The 16,083-nt window shown below is 47.2% G+C and overlaps 1 protein-coding gene across 1 annotated transcript in view; it reads right to left on the reverse strand.

Moving 5' to 3' along the window:
* Positions 1 to 2,762: 2,762 nt before the first annotated feature.
* UCHL3 (ubiquitin C-terminal hydrolase L3) overlaps positions 2,763 to 16,083 on the reverse strand; it is a 29,502-nt gene continuing 16,181 nt past the window's right edge. Inside the window, exons 7-9 of the mRNA XM_032226634.1 lie at positions 8,067 to 8,142; positions 4,356 to 4,414; positions 2,763 to 2,966 (exon numbers count right to left, since the gene is read on the reverse strand). Coding sequence (XP_032082525.1) covers positions 2,883 to 2,966; positions 4,356 to 4,414; positions 8,067 to 8,142 — 219 coding nt within the window. The 3' untranslated portion in view covers positions 2,763 to 2,882. The remainder of the gene's footprint in view (positions 2,967 to 4,355; positions 4,415 to 8,066; positions 8,143 to 16,083) is intronic.

Consider the following 16,083-nt stretch of genomic DNA (forward strand, 5'->3'; position numbering starts at 1 on the left):
CTCAAGGTTGACTCAGCCTTCCATCCTTCCGAGGTGGGTGAAATGAGGACCCGGATTGTTGGGGTCAATATGCTGACTCTGTAAACCACTTAGAGAGGGCTGAAAGCCCTATGAAGCGGTATATAAGTCTAACTGCTATTGCTAACTCCCACAACAGAAAATAACCATCTCGTTGGGAGTCAACTTTCCTAAGAAGTGGATTCGTCCCTTTCAAATTCCCTTCCCAATTCAATCCTGATCCTGTCTGCTCAAGGGCTTGCCATTCAATGGGGCCTCCTCAGGTTGCCCGAGGCCTGCTTTCGGCCTCGTCCAGAGAGGCTGAACTAGAAAGACAAGACTGTCCCCAGTTTCTGAGGTAGCTCCTTCTTGCTTCTTTTAAGTCTTGTGGCCAGAGGAGGCTGGAAGGCCTGCTGAGTGACCAATTTCCCTGTTTTTTTCATTTTCAATTTCCTTGTTTTTATTTTCCTGGACTCTCCTCCCTGAGTAATTCACGCAAATTCTTGAACCTCTCTTTCTCAGAGGAACTAAAACATTAGAGGAGAGTGGTGGTGAATTACAGACTGAGAACTTGGCACGCTGAAGAAGACCTGTGGGTTTCTTGAGTCTGGAAGAGAGCTAACAGATTGGCTCTGATGGGTTTGCATTCTCCCTCTCCAGAATTAAGATTAAAATCCTGGCCTGGAGAATCTTTCCTCACTCTGCCTTAGGAGTTGGCTGTTTTAGCAACAGAATTAAAAGGCTGCCTGTAATCCCATTTAATTTACTTTTTTTAAAAATCAAAGTTGCTGCTCTACACCCATTTGGCTACCACAAAGAAGAGGGAGTCAAACTACTCTCCAAAACACCTGAGGGTAGGACAAGAAGCAATGGGTGGAAACTAATCAAGAAGAGAAGCAACCAAGAACTAAAGAGAAATTTCCTGACAGTTAGAAGAATTAACAACTTGCCTCCAGACGTTTTAAATGCTTCAACACATGAAGGTTTTAAAACTATGTTAGATAACCATTTGTCTGAAGTGGTGTGGGGTTTCCTGCCTAAGCAGGGGGTTGGAAGACCTCCGAGGTCCCTTCCGACTCTGTTATTCTATATTCTGTTCATTTTAAAATGTTACTTGTATTATTTTCTTACTTCAAATTTCTCTCAACTTCATTTTGTGGTAGTCTTCCCCCTCCCCCCTCCTTTGCAGAAGTCCCCAAACTTGGCAACTTTAAGACTTCACCTCCCAGAATTCCTGGCTGGAGAATTCTGGGAATTGAAGTCCATGAGTCTTAAAATGGCCAAGTTTGGGGACCCCTGCTCTATGGTAACAGACAAGAAACTGAGGGGTCCTTGGTCCTCTCTGAGCTTGGCTGTTTTCTTTCAGACATTTTATTATGCAAACTTGGTAAGATCATTAACAGACCATCCATGATGTTACCTAGTTTGGGTAATGAAATGTCTGTAAGCAACCCATGAAGCTCAGAGAGCACCAAGGACCTCACTACTACTACTACTACTACTACTACTACTACTACTACTACTACTACTACTACTACTACTACTACCTACTACTACTACTGTTGTCATCTTCTTCCTCCTCCTCCTTCCAGAAAACCCTACTCCCTTCTAGCATGTTATTGTTGTTGTTGAGTACCAAGGACCTCACTACTACTACTACTACTACTACTACTACTACTACTACAACACTCTTCTTCTCCTCCTCCTCCTTTTCTTGTCTTCTTCCTCCTCTTCCTCTTTCCTGCAAACCCTACTCCCTTCTAGCATGTTACTGTTGTTCTTAAGCACCAAGGACCTCATTACTACTATTACTACTACTACTACACTCTTCTTCCTCCTCTTCCTCTTCTTGTCTTCTTCTTCCTCCTCCTCTTCCTCTTTCCTGCAAACCCTACTCCCTTCTAGCATGTTACTGTTGTTCTTAAGCACCAAGGACCTCATTACTACTACTACTACTACTACTACTACTACACTCTTCTTCTTCTCCTCCTCCTTTTCTTGTCTTCTTCTTCCTCCTCCTCTTCCTCTTTCCTGCAAACCCTACTCCCTTCTAGCATGTTACTGTTGTTAAGCACCAAGGACCTCACTACTACTACTACTACTACTACTACTACTACTACTACACTTTCTTCTTCTTCTTCTTCTTCTTCTTCTTCTTCTTCTTCTTCTTCTTCTTCTTCTTCTTCTTCTTCTTCTTCTTCCTCCTCCTCCTCCTCCTCCTCCTCCTCCTCCTCCTCCTCCTCCTCCTCCTCATCTTTCTTGCAAACCCTAGTCCTAGCAGTGATTATGTTACCTAGTTAGGCTAATGAAACATCTTCAAGCAAACCATCAAGTTCACACAGTCCTCATAGTCCTCTTCCTTCTCCTCCTCTTCCCTGCAAACCCTACTCCCTTCTAGCACTGATGACGTTACCAAGTTAAGGTAACGAAATGTCTGCAAAAAAACAAGCAAGCTCAGAGAGCACCAAGGACCCCTCATGTCAACCCAGTTCTTCAAAAAATTCTCCTTTATCAAGACAAAGAAACACACACACACACACACACACACCCATAAGATCTGGATCATCACTATGGGGCTAAAACTAACATTCTTAGGAAGGATGGTCATTTCACTGTGTTGGAGAGTCTTCTTGTGTGCATGCAGCCCCCTTCCAATAATCCAACTGCATGTGTTGTGTTAATCAGAGACAGGGCCTTCCTAACGGCTTCTCATTATGTAAATTTTCCATCATGTAAACGCGGACAAAAGGTCACAGGAAGCAAAAAGTGATCTGAAAATTTAATTCACCTCAAATGTTATCAAAATTTGATCGTTGCTGATATGCGGATAAAATATAATTTTGTAACAGTACATTAGATGCCAATTCCTCTTACGTAACAGCGGTTTAGGCAGAGGCTAAAGCAATTGCATTGAACCTCAATTCGTCCGGATCGCGTTCCATGAATTTCTTGCATACTTCTACGGCGTCCTAGGAAGAACACACAAAGAGATAACCGCATACACAATATCATTGTCTCTCTCTCTCTCTCTCTCTCTCTACACAACCATTTTTATTGGTACCAGGTTGGGTTATGGGCTCTGCTAAATAGCCTTTAGGTACCTATGCTCTCTCTCAATAAATCATATAACTTCATTTACGATTTCTTACAAAAACAGTAGCTGTAGTTTTCATATACACAGAGTCCTCGACTTATGGCAGCAATGGAAGCCAACATTTCTGTTGCTAAGCAAGACATTTGTTGAGTGAACACTGCCCCGTTTGACAACCTTTCTTGTCGCCGTTGTTAAGGGAATGATTGGAGTTAAGACTGTCACAAAGTTGTGAAGGCGAGTCTGGCTTCCCCACTCACGTCGCTGGTCAGGAAGTCGTAAAAGAGGATGACATGACCTTAGGACCCTGCAACTGTCATAACCATGAGTCAGTTGCCAAGCGTGTTGCCAGCTGCCCCCAGAAGCACTTTATAGGCTTCAGCAGGGTTGGGGGAAGGCAAAAATGCCCCCGTTTTCCACCTGTTTTCTGCAAAAAAACGGGGGCATTTTTGCCTTCCCTCTGCCCTGCTGAAGCCTGCAGAGTGCTCCTGGGGGCTGGGGGGGATGACAAAAACTTTTTTCGTTACTTACCCTGTTTTTTGGAGTATAAGACGCACCTTTTTCCCTGAAAAAAGAGGCTGAAAATCTGGGTGCATCTTATACACTGAATACAGCATTTTTTGCCTCCCGAATCCCCTCCTCCTTCACCAAAATGGCCATGCAGAGCCTTTAGGAGGCTTTTAGAGAGCTCCTGGGGGCTGGGGAGGGCAGAAATGAGCAAAAAACGAACCGTTTTTTGCTCAATTTTGCCCCGCACAGCCCCCAGGAGCATTCTATAAGCTTCCTAATGTCCTTTTTTGGACAAAAAACTGGCCCGTTTTGTGAAAAATGGGCTGTTTTTTGCACATTTTTGCCCCCCCAACCCCCGAGGAACACTCTACAAGCCTCCTAAGGGCTATTCATGCCCTTTTTTAAACAAAAAAGAAAGAAAGAAAGAACAAATGGGCCTGTTTTTGCAAAATACGGGCTGTTTTTGGAAGGTTTGCAGAGTGCAAAAACTTTTTTTTTTTTTAAAAAAAATTGCCTCTTCAAAATTTTGGTCCGCCTTAGTCTGAAAAATACGGTAACTTAACAATTGCACTGAACAACGGTGGCAAGGAAGTTGTAAAGCTGAGCAGAACTCACTGAACCACACTGGCTGCGTCTTTCTAGAAGAGCAGGTCCTGCTTTTCTGGTCTGGTGGACAGTGAGCCCCCTGCTGCTTTCTTACAGGAAACCCAATAAAACGGCCAATAAAGCCCAATAAAATTGGCTTGAGAATTCCTACCTCTAGGAAGTTGTCGACATTGGACTCGCCGTGGTTTATCGGGAAAGGCTTGCGTCCGTCTGTTGGGATGGAGAAAAGTCCATTGCTGAGAAAAGGAAGGGGCTCTACTACCTTCCCAATTCCCACGGCTGCCTCCCACTAATCCTGAGCCAAAAACCTCGTAAGGCCATGCCATCTGCCGATCCCCATCACTTTAGAAAGGGGAACCCCGCGCCTCTAAGCCCACAATCAATGCAGGACACCCCAAGTTGGAAAGTTAGACAGACTTCTAAGCCTTCCTTATCCTTCTCTGGGTTCTAAATACGGTGATTCCAAATTTTGTTGGAATGTCTTGAGCATCTTATCTTATGAATGTCTGAAATTGCCCCCGGTTAGTCTGGAGGAGGGATGGCTAGCTTTGTCGTCCTCACGTATCAAAAGTTGCCCGCGCGACAGCGCCCATGCCCATAATGCAATACATAAGCATGTGACCCTCCCGCGCTCCCCTCCATGCCCCGTTTTGGGCCTAGCAGGACTCCCTGAAGCATCCTGGGACCAAAAATGTGCCACATTGGGGGGGAGGCCAAGCCCCATACTCCCCCTCGCATGTACCTGCGATCCCCGTCCCCGTGCATGCGTGGCAGAGACCTGAAAATCAGCTGGCCAGTGGGAGACGCGCACGCATGCGCCATGGAGTTGAGCTGGGCTACGGTTCGCATGCCTGCAGAGAGAGAGCTCTGCGCGCCACCTGTGGCACTTGTACCATAGGTTCACCAACACAGGTCTAGAGCAAAGGACGAGTAGGGATGACATGATAGTGGTGTTTCAGCATTTGAGAGAGTGCCACAATGAGGAGGAGGGTCAACTTATTTTCCAAGACATCAGAAGGCAAGACAAGAAACAATGGGTGGAAACTAATCGAGGAGAGAAGCAACTTGGAATTAAGGAGAAACTTCCTAACAGTGAGGACAATTAACCAGTGGAACAGCTTGCCTTTAGAAGTTGCCTTCATCACTGGAGGATTTTTAACAAGAGACTGGACAGGCACTTGTCTGAAATGGTAGAGGGTCTCCTGCTTGAGCAGGCGGCTGGACTAGAAGACCTCCAAGGTCCCTTCCGGCTCTATTCTCATTAAGGATATCTCCAAATCACCAGAGGACCCGTATCAGACAGTTATTTCCTTTAAAGCCACCAAGAGACCTTTCCATGCGAGAAATCCACAGGTAGCCCGGGGCTAGTAACTGAACCACGAGAAGGGGATCCTTTGTGGCGCCGTTTTTCCCAACGCAACTTAATTTAGTGGCCAAGGATACGAAGCCAGTTTTCTACCACTGCAGAAGCCCTGAGTATGTCAAGCCAGACTGTCTCCATTTCTAGGTCCTGCAAATCGCTTTACTGGGCAACGCTTTTTATATTTCTGTCACAGATGAATCTGAAAACAGATTAAAATGCCACAAATGCTTAATTTACTCACGTGGCTAACCTCCGAAAGGAGGGACTATTCAACAAGCAATCCAGCTGAACAGAGACACACACCCGGTTTCGCAGACCAAGAGCCTCTGAATTCCTCTCCCAGTTTATTCTGGGAAAAGGCATTTGAACAAGCCATCCAGAAATGCAAACTGTCGGCTTTCTATTACACAGCTGAAGTTTCTCCAGGAACTCAGCCCCCCCAGGAATCAAGAGCACAGGAAAGCAAGACAAGGTGCCTATTCTAACCTAGGCTTTACAATACCACGAATCAGAACTCCTTGTCCCGACAAAACCCCTTTTGATTAAGCTAATGTGGATTCCTCTCATTCACACTCAGCAGTCCCGGCAAACAGTCTTTCAAGGGTGAATTTGCAACCACAGACCTTATCAGGCTTGGAGAGCTGCCAGGCCGATATCTTCCAAATGCCATAGCTGTACAAGAAAATGCTTGGCAAGGAGTCTCTGAGAGTCACAAACAAATCTTCACACCAATTAAGCAAATTTATTGTCTCCTGCAAACTCCACTCCCCCTTTACTCCTCTTTATTCCCCATGGGAGGGGCCATTCACCGTCCACCTGTGCCTTTACTCCTGAGTCGGCCCTTGTTCCTTAATTGTTCCCTTCTCCTGGCAGCTCTGTGCATGCGCACACTGGGAACATGCTCCAGGTGTTCTTTTGCCCCACTGACGTCCAATTCCGAAGGCAGCTGATAAATGTCGGATGGGCCTGGCCCCATCTCTGCCTCTAATGCAGAGCCCGCATCAGAGCCTTCCCCAGACTTCAGGACTGGCCCATCTTCCTCCCCAACCTCCTCACTTTCTGAGTCTGCCACCAGCTCCCCTGGTGGCTGGTGGGCCACAACAGTGCCAAAGCACCAGAAGGCAGGACAAGAAACAACGGACGGGAACAAATCAAGGAGAGAAGCAACGTAGAACCAAGGAGAAATTTCCTAACAGTGAGGACAATTAACCAGTGGAACAGAAGTTGCCTTCAGAAGTTGTGGATGCTCCATCACTGGAGGCTTTGAAGAAGAGACTGGGCAGCCACTTGCCTGGAATGATACAGGGCAGTGATGGCTAACCTTTTTGTCCTCCTGTGTCAAAAGTGCCCGTGCGACACATATTCACACCCATAATGCAATGCACACGCGACACCCTGCGCCCCTGTGCATGCGCGCGTGACCCTCCCGTGCTCTCCCTGCCCCTGCCCGTCCTGTTTTGGGCCTAGCAGCCATCCCTGAAGCCTCCTGGGACCAAAGACAGGCCAGGTGGGGAGGGGGATCCCCTGTACTACTGCAATGTGCTCTACATGGGGCAGCCTTTGAAGAGTATTCGGAGACTACAACTCGTCCAGAATGCAGCCGCGCGAGCAATTGTGGGTGCACCTCGGTACACCCACGTTACACCTATCCTTCGCGAGCTGCACTGGCTACCGATCGGTCTCCGGATACGCTTCAAAGTGCTAGTCGTAACTTATAAAGCCCTTCATGGTATTGGACCTGGGTACTTGAGAGACCGCCTGCTGCCAATTACCTCCCATAGACCCATTAGATCTCACAGGGTTGGCCTCCTCCGGGTTCCGTCTACTAGCCAATGCCATCTGGCTAACACCCGGGGCAGGGCCTTCTGTGTAGCAGCTCCGGCCCTTTGGAATGAACTCCCCATGGAGATTCGGACCCTCACCTCTCTCCAGGCCTTCCGGAAGGCCGTCAAAACCTGGCTGTGCCGGCAGGCCTGGGGTTGATGAGTTCCCCTCCCCTCTCGACTTGTATGGCTGTATGACTCTTGTGTATTTTAATTACGTGTATTGTGTTTGTATCCCCTTTTCCCCTTTGAGTTGTTCGCCGCCCTGAGTCCCTCCCGGAGAAGGGCGGCATACAAATAAACTAAATCTTAAATCTTATTCCCCGACCCCCCTCGCATGCACCTGCGAATCTCCTCCCACTTCCCCCCTGCGCGGAAGAGACCTGAAAATCAGCTGGCTAGCAGGAGGCATGCGTGCAGGAGCTGAGCTGGGGCTACAGCTCGCGTGCCTGCAGAGAGGGCTCCATGTGCCACCTGTGGCATGCGTAACATAGGCTCGCCATCACGGGTATAAGCCCTCCTGCTTGAGCAAGACGTTGGACTAGAACAGTGGCCCCCCAACATTTTGGATATCAGGGACCAACTCTGTAGTTTTTCTGCAGACTACAGGGGCCATGGTTTTGCGTGCTGCCTGCACCCGGTGGATGGGGCTTTTCTTGTTTGTGAGGGTCCTTACCTAGTTCATACAGAATGCCGTCCACATTCACTAAAGAGATGAAATGAAGATCTACTTTCTCATCTATACTTGGTGCCTGCAAGAAAGAAGATGAGATTCGTACAAGCGATTAGCACACAACGCTTGCCTGTAGACTTGGATAAAGAAATTAATTCTACTCAAAACTTTATTCTAACCCCAGAAAAACCTGGATCCAGAGTTTTGGCATATCTGCTCCTCCCATGCTGGAGTCATTCCTTCTCTACTGGCATTTTGGTGACCCACAAAGATCATGTCTTCTGGATGGCCTTTGGGGAAGAGATGCTGGTTTGGGACTATGTCATCCAATGCATTGTCCCAAAGTTGTTTTTTTTTTTCAAAAGGGAACTGGACTTCCTTTGTTTTTTCTTGAAGACGTTTCGCTTCTCACTCATAAAACTTCCGCCAGTTCTTGGATGAGAAATGAAAACAAGGAAAAACAAGTCCAGCTGCCTTTCGAAAAAAAAGCACTTTTGGGACAACCATGATCTGGATGACTGAGAATCTCCATAGACATCCTGTGTGTTCTTGATGATGATGGAAATTGCAACTTTCATTATCAAGGGATGTGCTTTTTCTTGCTATCCTAGTTTCCATTTTTGCTCTCTTGCATTATTTCAATGAATTGGAAGCCGCCTGGAGTGGAAGGAGGCTGCTTGCAAATCTTAGTAAACAAATATATGTATGGAAATGTATAGACAAAGGATTCCCCCCCCCCCTGTATAACCAAGTTTCTGTCACCTTGTCTTGCACGATTGATAAATGCCCACTATCCAACTCCAGGCCGTCAAATCTGAAGACGTGAAACATCTGGAGAAGGTCTGTGGTCCAAATTTATGCTACTCTGCAGCACAGGACTGGAGATGTGATTTATGAAGATTATTGGAAAAAGGGTAGTGGGCAGGTCAGACATCCTGAAATTAGCTGGGAAGTAAGTAAAGGTAAAGGTTCCCCTCGCACATGTGCGCTAGTCGTTCCTGACTCTAGAGGGCGGTGCTCATCTGTTTCAAAGCTGAAGAGCCAGTGCTGTCCGAAGACGTCTCTGTGGTCATGTGGCCGGCATGACTAAATGCCAAAGGCACACAGAACGCTGCTACCTTCCCACCAAAGGTGGTACCTTTTGTTCTCCTTGCATTTTTACATGCTTTCGAACTGCTAGGTTGGCAAAAGCTGGGACAAGGAGTGGGAGCTCACCAAGCTCAGCATCTTAGCCACTAAACCACCGTGTCCCTTCTAGCTGGGAGTTGCAGCCCAAAAAAGAACAGATAAAATGTCATCCCATTCATGTCAGAGGCATAAATGTTAAGGTGCTTCTGGGTTGAAAGGATTAGCTGGTGACATCACCGTTGCCCGGAAAACACTCGTGGGGACGCCTTTCAAATCCCCGTCAAGGAGCTGGGGCACATGACAGGAGCTCACCCCCGCTATGCAGCAGGGTTCACCGGCAAAAGCGCATCGACAAAACTGCGGGGACAAAAGCGCGAGTTCGAAATCGCGCTGAAGAATTAGGACAGAAGCGCGCCGACAACAGCGCGCTCTGAACCTAACCCTAAAGGTAACCCTAAACCTAACCCTGAACCTAACCTTGAACCTAACCTTGAATCTAACCCTGAACCTAACCCTGAACCTAACCCTTACCTTAACCGTAATGGCGCTTCTGTCGGCACGCTATCAACATCGTGGTTTTATCAACGCGGTTTTGTCTGCGCGCTGTTGTCGGGCGCGCTTTTGTCGGGTCACGATGCAGCAGCACTTGGAACTCAAACATGGGCTCGCTCGTGACCCGTCAAAACCGCGTTCCACAAAAGCGCGATCGACGAAATCGCGTATGTGACGTCATCACAACGCGAAGAAAAAGATCAAAAAATTGAAATAAAAATTAAATTACAGCAAGCCGATTCACATAAAGGTAAGCGTTAGGTTAAGGGTTAGGGTTAGGGTTAGGTTAAGGGTTAGGGTTAGGTTTAGAGCGTTAGCGTTACGTTTAGCGTTAGGTTAAGGGTTAGCGTTAGGTTTTTCGTTAGGTTAAGGGTTAGGTTTAGGGTTAGGTTAAGGGTTAGGTTTAGGGTTAGGTTTGGGGGGGTTAGGGGAAGGTTTTCGCTTTATTTTTACATTTTTCGATCTTTTTCGTCGCACTGTGATGACGTCACATACGCGCTTTCGTCGACCGCGATTTTGTCGTCCGCGGTTTTGTGGTGTTACCGGGCTCGCTAACCTCCAACCCAGCATCCTAACCATGTGAGCCACTGCACTCCAACATATAAAAGTGAATGAATAAATGAATAAGGGAAATTTCCCCATATCCTCATTTTACTCTGAACCTATAATATATCTACACTCCCTCTGCATCTGCTCTACAAAGAAGCCCAACCAACGTTCTTGAAAGTTTCGCTACTGGCAAGGTCTGGGTAGAAATTCTGACTCCCACATCATAAAAACACAGGAAGCACATAATATTAACCAGTTCAGTCACAGTGAAAGACCCCCTTCAAATAAAAGGGGGAAAAACACACACACACACACACACACACACACACACACACACACACACACACAGAGTCAAAGAATGAACTGATCATCTTGACTGGCAGAGAAAGGAGGCTGTTGCCGGCGTTTGGAGAACGCCAAGAACAGCCCAGAATCCTGAAGTCACCTTTTGCACAGCTCCTGAAAGACCTTGGATGAAGAACAGAAGGAGAGGAGACCACTATGAAGCCTGGATGAAGAACAGAAGGAGAGGACACCACTATGAAGCCTGGACGAAGGACAGACGGAGAGAGACCACCAAGGAACCCAAAGACGCAAGAGCTCAAGAAACCAAGTGGACCAGCACTGAAGGTCTGCAGGACAACGAAAAACACCAACCAGTAGGGAGAAAGAAATCCCAAGGAAGATGGTTCATTCCCTGTTACTTCCTTGAATGCTTCAGTGGTGGCTTCCATGGAAGTCCGAAGAAGGCAAAGCTGCACATATTTGGGTTTGCTGGACCCCCAAAGGATGAAAAGCAAACCCAGAAGAGGCTTCCAAGAGGCGGAGACGTGTCCTGAGCTGGGAGGGAGGGAGCTGACAGCATTGCCCCGGAGCAGAGATAGAAGAGAAACCAGACTTACGGCCGGGGGGTCCCCCAGAGACGATATTGGGACCGTAGGCCGCCAACGCTGCAGGCAGATGGGAAGGCTTGTGGCCTCCTCTATGGGGCTGGTGGCTTTGGCACAGGCCACAGGGCTGTGTCTGATCAGGGTCAGGGAGGCGGAGCGACGCAAGGGCGAGGCCTTCATTTTGCAGTGGCTAAACTCGGGCTGGGTTGAGGAGGAGGAGGAGGAGCCAGGCAAGGACTATACAAATATTGAAAAAAGAGACACTTTACAAGTACAGCTGGTGCCCAATTCCGTGGCCCTCACGGTGCCATTTTGCACCCCACGAAAACAAGCATCTTTTTTTTTAAACAGGACAAGCATTTATAGGCATGAGGGCTCCTTGGTGCTCTGTTTTCTTGCAGACATTTCATTAGAATAGAATAGAATAGAATAGAATAGAATAGAATAAAGAGAAGAGAAGTGAAAGGAGAAGAGAAAAGAGAAGAGAAAAGAGAAGAGAATAGAATAGAATAGAATTAGAATAGAATAGGATAGAAGAGAGAATACATAGAAGAGAAAACAAGAGAGAATGAATAGAATAGGACAGAATTAGAATAGAACAGAAAAGAGAATGAATAGAATAGAACAGAACAGAAGAGAAGGGAACAGAATAGAATTCTCTATTGGCCAAGTGTGATTGGACACACAAGGAATTTGTCTTTGGTGCATATGCTCTCAGTGTATGACAAGATACATTTGTCAAGAATCATAAGGTACAACACTTAATGATAGTCACGGGGTACAAATAAGCAATCAGGAAACAATCAATATCCATATAAATCGTAAGGATACAAGCAACGCAGTTGCACTCCTGCAGTCACAAGTGGCAGGTGATAGGAACAATGAGAAGACTAATAAGAGTAATGCAGCCTTAGTGAATGGTTTGACAGTGTCGAGGGAATTATTTGTTTACCAGAGTGATGGCGTTCGGGGACAAAACTGCTCTTGCGTCTAGTTGTCTTGGTGTGCAGTGCTCTATAGCGTCGTTTCGAGGGTAGGAGTTGAAACAATTTATGTCCAGGATGCGAGGGGTCTGTAGATATTTTCAGCCTCTTTTTGACTCGTGCAGTATACAGGTTCTCAATGGAAGGAGTAATTGTTAGTTATTTTGTAATTGGCAGTAATTTGTAAGTAACCTGGCAGTAATTACCCAAACCAGGTAACATCATCAGTCTTAGAAGAAATGAGGTTTGCTCCCTGGTCATACACAGGTGGCTTGCTCTATAGTACTGATGATGATGTCGAGTTGGGTAAGGAAACGTCTGCAAAAAACAAGCAAGCTCAGAGAGCCCCAAGGACCTCTCATTCCGAGCCTTAGCTACAAATATTCTCCTTTATTGATATCGTTCGCAGGCAATCGGTCAAAATTAATTTGCTCACGTCCAAGCAAGACCTTCCCAAGGAAGACTTCCTCCCATTTCCTGCTTGGATTTCTTGCTTGGCGGCAATTTCTGAGAGAGCTGCTCTATTCCTCTCACACAGAGCCGTGCACTTTGTATTTTGGGGGTGTTAAAAACAGTTGCGTAGCAAAGTGGGCAGCCCCCGTAGCTACCTCAACTTGGCTCTTCTGGTCAAAGAGCGCCCCAATCCAAACATCTGCTGAACCATGGGCTGGAGACCAAGGCAGGAGGCCTGGCTGTGAGGGACGGCGTCTTGTTGTGGCCCGCCAGTGGCCTGTGGAGTTGGCAGCAGATTCAGACAGTGAAGAGGTTGGGGAGGAACATGGGCTAGTCCTGGAGTCTGGGGAAGGCTCTGATGAGGGCTCTGTGTTGGAGGCAGAGAGGACGCCAGGGCCGTCTGACAGTTCTCAGCTGCCTTCAGAGTCAGACATCAGTGAGGCGGAAGAACAGCTGGAGCCTGTTCCCAGTGTGCACATGCGCTGAGTTGCCAGACGAAGGGAACGGCTAAGGAACAGGTATCGACTGGGGAGTAAGGCCACAGGTGGACAATAAATGCCCCCTCCCAGAGGAAATAAAGGAGGAGCGGAAGGGGAGTGGAGTTTGCAGGAGACAATGAGTTCGCTTGATTGGTTCGTGACTCTCTGAGACTCTTGGCCAAGTTTTACAGATACCAACCTGTCAGCTCTGCAAGCCAGATAAGGCCTGTGACAGTAATTCCCCTTGAAAGACTGGATGTGAATGAGCAGAATTCACAGTAAAAGGGGTTTGTTTCAAAGTCTGCTTCACTCGCCAACTCTGGCCCAGCATGATATGGGAATAGGGGGTGCGTTTCTAGCTACCCCAGCCCAGATGATGCCTTCTGGGGCCTGAGAGGCCTTCTCTGAGGATCGGCTGCTCCCAGAAGCAGGAAGCATTTTCCCATCAGCCTGGAGGCATCTAGGAGGGCATCAAAGCATTCATTTAGTGGTGGCTGCTCAGCCTCCCCAGAGCGAAAATGCCAAGGCTGGATGGAGCTCTGCATTCCTCCACCCTGGCCCGGTGGGGGAGGGATTGGCTTCCTCAATCGCTCTTGTTTTTTCCTTCTCCAGCAATTGTTGACCCAAAGGCATTTCAAGTGTGCCTTTTCTGGACCGGTTGGCCTTTGGGAGGAAATGGCTTTTCCAGCAGGTGAACTTTGCTTCGAAAAACAAGACTCAGGAATGCGGTGAGGCGAGAGATAAGGGCGGCCATAAAACCCGGGGCTGTTCGGGCGTGCAACGAAAGCGGAATCGAGAAATCAAATCCCCCTCAATCGATCAATTAGACTAGAGCTAGAAGGGACCTTGGAGGTCTTCTAGTCCAACTCCCTGCTCGAGCAGGAGACCTTATACAATTTGAGGCAGGGGGCTGTCCAGTCTTTTCTTAAAAGCCTCCAGTGATGAAGCCCCCAGAACTTCTGGAGGCAAGCTCTCCCACTGGTTCATTGTCCTCACTTTTAGGAAGTTTCTCCTTAATTCCAGGTTGATTCTCTCCTTGATTAGTTTCCATCCATTGTGTCTTCTCTTGCCTTCTGGTGCTTTGGAAAATAAGTGGCTCCTCTCTTCTTTGCGGCAGCCCCTCAAATACTGGAACACCACTTTCATGTCGCCCCCCCACACATACACCTTCTTTTCTCTAGACTGGCCATATTCAATTCCTTCAGCTGTTCTTCCTATATTTTTTTTTCCTCCAGGCCCTTAGCAATAGCAGTTAGACTTATATACCGCTTCATAGGGCTTTCAGCCCTCTCTAAGCGGTTTACAGAGTCAGCATATCGCCCCCACAGTCTGGGTCCTCATTTCACCCACCTCGGAAGGATGGAAGGGTGAGTCAACCTTGAGCCGGTGAGATTAGAACCGCTGAACTGCAGATAACAGTCAGCTGAAGTGGCCTGCAGTACTGCACCCTAACCACTGTGCCACCTCGGCTCCTATCATCATCTTAGTCATCTTAGTTGCTCTTCTTTGCTCTTTATCAACTCAAAACAAGGAGGTTTCTGTGCCATCTCAGCTGAGGGGAGCCCTGTCCCTCTTTTTTAACTGCTCCCCAATTCCAGCAAGTTCTCTTGCTGACTATCTGGTGGCGAAGTTCTTTTCAGTTGTATGAAGATGACTCCAAGAAAGTTTAATGGCAAAGGGGGCCATTCATAACTAGCTGATGCATAAACAATACACAAAAATATTTATATGTAGGTGATAACCCGGCATTGCCCGGGTATTTATTTATATGGGGGAAATGTCCGGACGAAACATAATTTCTAATGTGGAATTTTCCTGCCTTATTAGAGGGAGCCCCCTTGTGGAGTACTGTGAAGCCATTACCATGGCAACTCCACTGCGCTGTACAGTGGAAGCCATTTTACGGCAGTACAGTAGAAGCCATTTTAAGACACAACTGGCTGTATCTCAACAGATCACACACCACACCCTGATGAGTGTTAGGGGTGTCTTACCCCCACACTATTTTTTTTCCAGAGAGTAAGTCATCTGTTTACCAAGTTTGGTTGAAATTGGATCTCCAATCTACCTTACTGAATAACTGCACCGATTCACTTAACAGCTGTGGCAAGAAAGATTGTAAAAGGGGACAAATCTCACGTAACAAAGGTCTCACTTAGCGACCTGAGGTCAGTTCTGACTACCTTCAATCCTCACCCTGGATCAGCTGATGCTTGCCTTTTCCAAAATAAAGCGCTGATTAGCAGCCGGTGGGGTGCAGATGCTAAAGTGACAAAACCAGTTTGAACCCATCTTCAGCTATGCAGACTTACTGGGAGGTTCTAGGTCACCCTTCTGGGCCCAGCCTACCTCACCAGGTAATTATTTGCAGGGGATAAGATGAAGGGAGATGAACGGCACCTGTTCCGCCTGGAGTAAGGTAGGAAGGAAATCTAACCAAGAAATAAACTCGTTCTATTCTTCCCAATCTGGGAAACCTGTTCTGGCTTAACCACAGTTAACAACCTTCTAGGGTGGCCTCATTTCCAAATTTAATCCCTGTCATTAAACCTCTGAAGAAACCCGGAGAGGACTAAATGGAGCTTTACAATCATCCAGGTCATGGTTGTCCCAAAAGGTGCTTTTCAAAAGGCCACTGGATTTTCTCCTGTGTCTTTTCCCCCCCACGAAAACGTTTCACTTCTCATCCAAAAAGCTTCTTCTATTCTAGTGATCTATTGTTCCAACTGTTTTATTCTACCAAGCCCACAGAGGGCTATTTTTTGTGTGTGTTCCCACTGTGAACAAAAGTATCCTCTGATATCCCAGGCATAGACACTTTTGCCAAGGAATGATTTATAGATGCTTCTTGCAAACTTCCTAAACCAAAGTTCAATTTTCACAGATCCAAAGGCCCTGGCCAAGCCCAGAGCCTTTCGCTCTATTGCAGGGGTGTCAAACTCAAGGCTTAGATCTGGTCATGGGACCAGCCTGGAAATAGCAAAGG

This window comes from Thamnophis elegans, chromosome 11 (assembly GCF_009769535.1).
Source record: "Thamnophis elegans isolate rThaEle1 chromosome 11, rThaEle1.pri, whole genome shotgun sequence".
Classification (NCBI taxonomy): Eukaryota; Metazoa; Chordata; class Lepidosauria; order Squamata; family Colubridae; genus Thamnophis; species Thamnophis elegans.